Source organism: Echinops telfairi, unplaced genomic scaffold (genome assembly GCF_000313985.2).
Source record: "Echinops telfairi isolate 266 unplaced genomic scaffold, ASM31398v2 ScPeMD7_70;HRSCAF=299, whole genome shotgun sequence".
Taxonomy (NCBI): domain Eukaryota; kingdom Metazoa; phylum Chordata; class Mammalia; order Afrosoricida; family Tenrecidae; genus Echinops; species Echinops telfairi.
In genome coordinates this window covers 62,245,263-62,248,129 of record NW_022103968.1, presented here as the reverse complement: position 1 = coordinate 62,248,129, position 2,867 = coordinate 62,245,263, and the positions used below count along the sequence as shown (strand labels likewise).

The window sequence follows — 2,867 nt, the reverse complement described above, 5'->3', positions numbered from 1 at the left end:
GGGGAAGCTGGGATTGAAAGAAAGATCTACCACTTTTGAGAACCAAAGCTGACTGCCTGCCATCTAGTCGATGTTGACTTGTGGCCTATAGGACCGGGTAGAACTGCCTGTGGGATTCTTAGACTGCAACTCTCTAGGGAAGTAGGAAGCCTAATTTTTCTCCCTCGGAGTGGCTGGTGGCTCGAATTGCTAACACAGAACTTTTAAGTGACCTGAAAACCTATACATATGTGCTATTCCCAAACATCGGGCCACATTATTCCCGGACTAAGATCAATGGACTGGGCTCCCCCACTCCTTTTCCCAGGCATGAGTTTGGTTTTCCTGGGTGGATGGAACGCGGCTGAGGTTTGTGTGATTGGTTGCTGGGCACCGGCCCTACATAGGCATAGGCGTGTGGGAGCAACGGGCAGAAGGGGGTGGGTCCAAAGGAAAGCCCACTGCGGGGGAAAGCTGTGAGGTCTTCAGCATGCCTGTGTGCCCAGGAGACGGGCCCCCCTTCCCAGGGAGAGACCAGGCTAGAGAAGGTGACTTCTCCACAGGGTGCGTGGAGGTGCGCAGGGTTTGGGTTAGAAGGCTGGGCCTGGCCTGAGACTCTGTGCGAGCCAGGTGGACATCATCAAATCTTTACCGATCTCCAGCAGCAGTGCCCTTGGGTGGGAAGTGGGGCGTTGCATAAGAGTGGTGTCGGGTTTGGGTTTGGGAGTGGAGCAAACCCAGGCTTGGTTGACTCTTGGCTCTGCCTCCTCCCCAAAGTGAAAACCTTGGACGGGCAGGTCATCTCTGGGTTTTCCTTTCCTTGTCTCTAAAACGGGCTCCATGACATTACCAACTTGGGAGATCGGCTTGAGAGGGACTATGGTTTTTGAGGCCAGGGAGGCGCCTTCCTCCACTCACCTCCCTTCCCGGTTTCCTCCCACCCAGATATGGACGTGGACGGGCCGAAGTGGACCTTTGCTTTTGACTTCTCCTTCTTGAGCCAGGAAGAGGATCTGGCTTGGGCTGAGCTCCGGCTGCAGCTGTCCAGCCCCTCGGACCTTCCCCCCGAGGTACCGCTCACCATTGAGATTGTCCACCACCCAAAGCTGGACCTGGAGCAGGACCCAGCTGGCTGCCCACAGCGCCTCCAGATGGACCTGTTCACAGTCACCCCATCCCAGGTCACCTTCTCTTCAGGCAGCATGGTCCTGGAGATCACAAGGCCACTCTCCAAGTGGCTGAAGAGCCCCGGGAGACTGGAGGAGCAGCTGTCCAGGCAGGCTGGAGAGTGCTGGCGGCGGCCCCCCAAGCCACCCATCCCTGACGTGCTGCTCATGCTCTACTCCAACCTTCCCCAGGAGCAGAGGCGGCTCGGGGGCTCCACGTTGCTGTGGGAAGCCGAGAGCTCCTGGCGGGCCCAGGAGGGACAGCTGTCCCGGGAGAGGGGTAGGCGGCACCGGCGACATCACCTGCCAGACAGAAGCCAACTGTGTCGGAAGGTCAAATTCCAAGTGGACTTCAACCAGATTGGATGGGGCTCCTGGATCATCTACCCCAAACAGTACAATGCCTATCGCTGCGAGGGCGAGTGCCCCAACCCTGTCGGGGAGGAGTTTCAGCCGACCAACCACGCATATATCCAGGTGGGATGCTGGGGCACCGGGCAAAGGGAGGCCGGATGCTTTGGAGGGCAGGGGGCTAGAAGCAGTGGTCCCACTGCCGGGTCAGGAAGAACATGGTCCCAACTTGGCTCATTCATTTGAGCATCCATGCCAGTCCTAGGGATGTAGAAGTGGCCCTCACAGTGTCTTCAAAGCCATGCCCCAGCGGGTAGCCTCGAACACAGTGCTTCCATGAGCCTTCTTCCTTTCATCAAATGGGGGGTGGACTAGAGGGTCTCAGGTCCCCCTCAGCCCGGCATGCTAAGAAAGGAAGTTCAGAAATCTGGGATTTGGGGAGAAACGGGCTTGGGTTTGACTCCTCCCAATCCATGCAACATTAAGTTGCTTACTTACGCCCGCCTCTGTTGCCCCACCTGTTAAGCGGAGGTGGCGGTGTCCTATTTCATGGGGACTTTGTGTAGGATTCAGTGAGATAATGGGCATAAAGCACGTATGGTGGTTGCCAAATGACCGGATGTTTGGGGCCATGATTGGGATCCAATACTGCCTTAGCCGCTGTCCCGTTGCTGCCTGAAATCAGAGTTGGCCGCGCATTTCACAAGAGCGGAGAAGGCCAGAGGCTGCCACCACGTGCCACTGACCAGGTCGAGGAGTGGTGCAGGGAGAGGAACAGAAGGATGGATGGTGGTAGGAGAACAACAAAATGGACAGGAGAGAATGGAGCCCATCGTGGGGCCTGATGTGATAAACAGTTGTGATCTTCCCTCAAAGATCATACGGGATCGCATGTTCCTGTTTTAATCTGAGCCTCGATGAGCCATTCTTGGAACTGCAGTCCATCCTCTGGCATAGGCTATGCCAAGCCTCGGCCTGGGCTCAGAGGCTCTGGGGAGCACGCCCACGTGAGCTGGGCTCACGCCGGGGTCTCGGCCTCACCTCACTTCACCAACCCACTGATAGCATGATTCAAGGGAACCCGTAGAGACCCAGCCAGGCCTAGTCGCCAGCTCGGCTGTGTCCTGGAGAGGCCTCAGAGACACCACCTAGGTGCAAAATACCAAGGAAGTTGGTAACCGTTCCTCCTGTTGACTTCAGTTGCCCTTCTCTGGGCAGCAAAGCAAATCCCCTAAGAATTTCTTCATAACAGCTTTTTTTTTTTTTAACATTTTATTAGGGGCTCATACAACTGTTATCCCAATCCATACACACATCAATTGTGTAAAGCTCATTTTTGTACATCGTTTCTCAAAACATTTTCTCTCCATT

The 2,867-nt window shown here is 55.7% G+C and overlaps 1 protein-coding gene across 1 annotated transcript in view; it reads left to right on the top strand.

Moving 5' to 3' along the window:
* The first annotated feature begins 926 nt into the window (after positions 1-926).
* Positions 927-2,867, top strand: part of NODAL (nodal growth differentiation factor) — a 3,856-nt gene continuing 1,915 nt past the window's right edge. The window contains exon 1 of the mRNA XM_004701396.2: positions 927-1,622. Within this exon, the coding sequence (XP_004701453.1) occupies positions 927-1,622 (696 nt within the window). The remainder of the gene's footprint in view (positions 1,623-2,867) is intronic.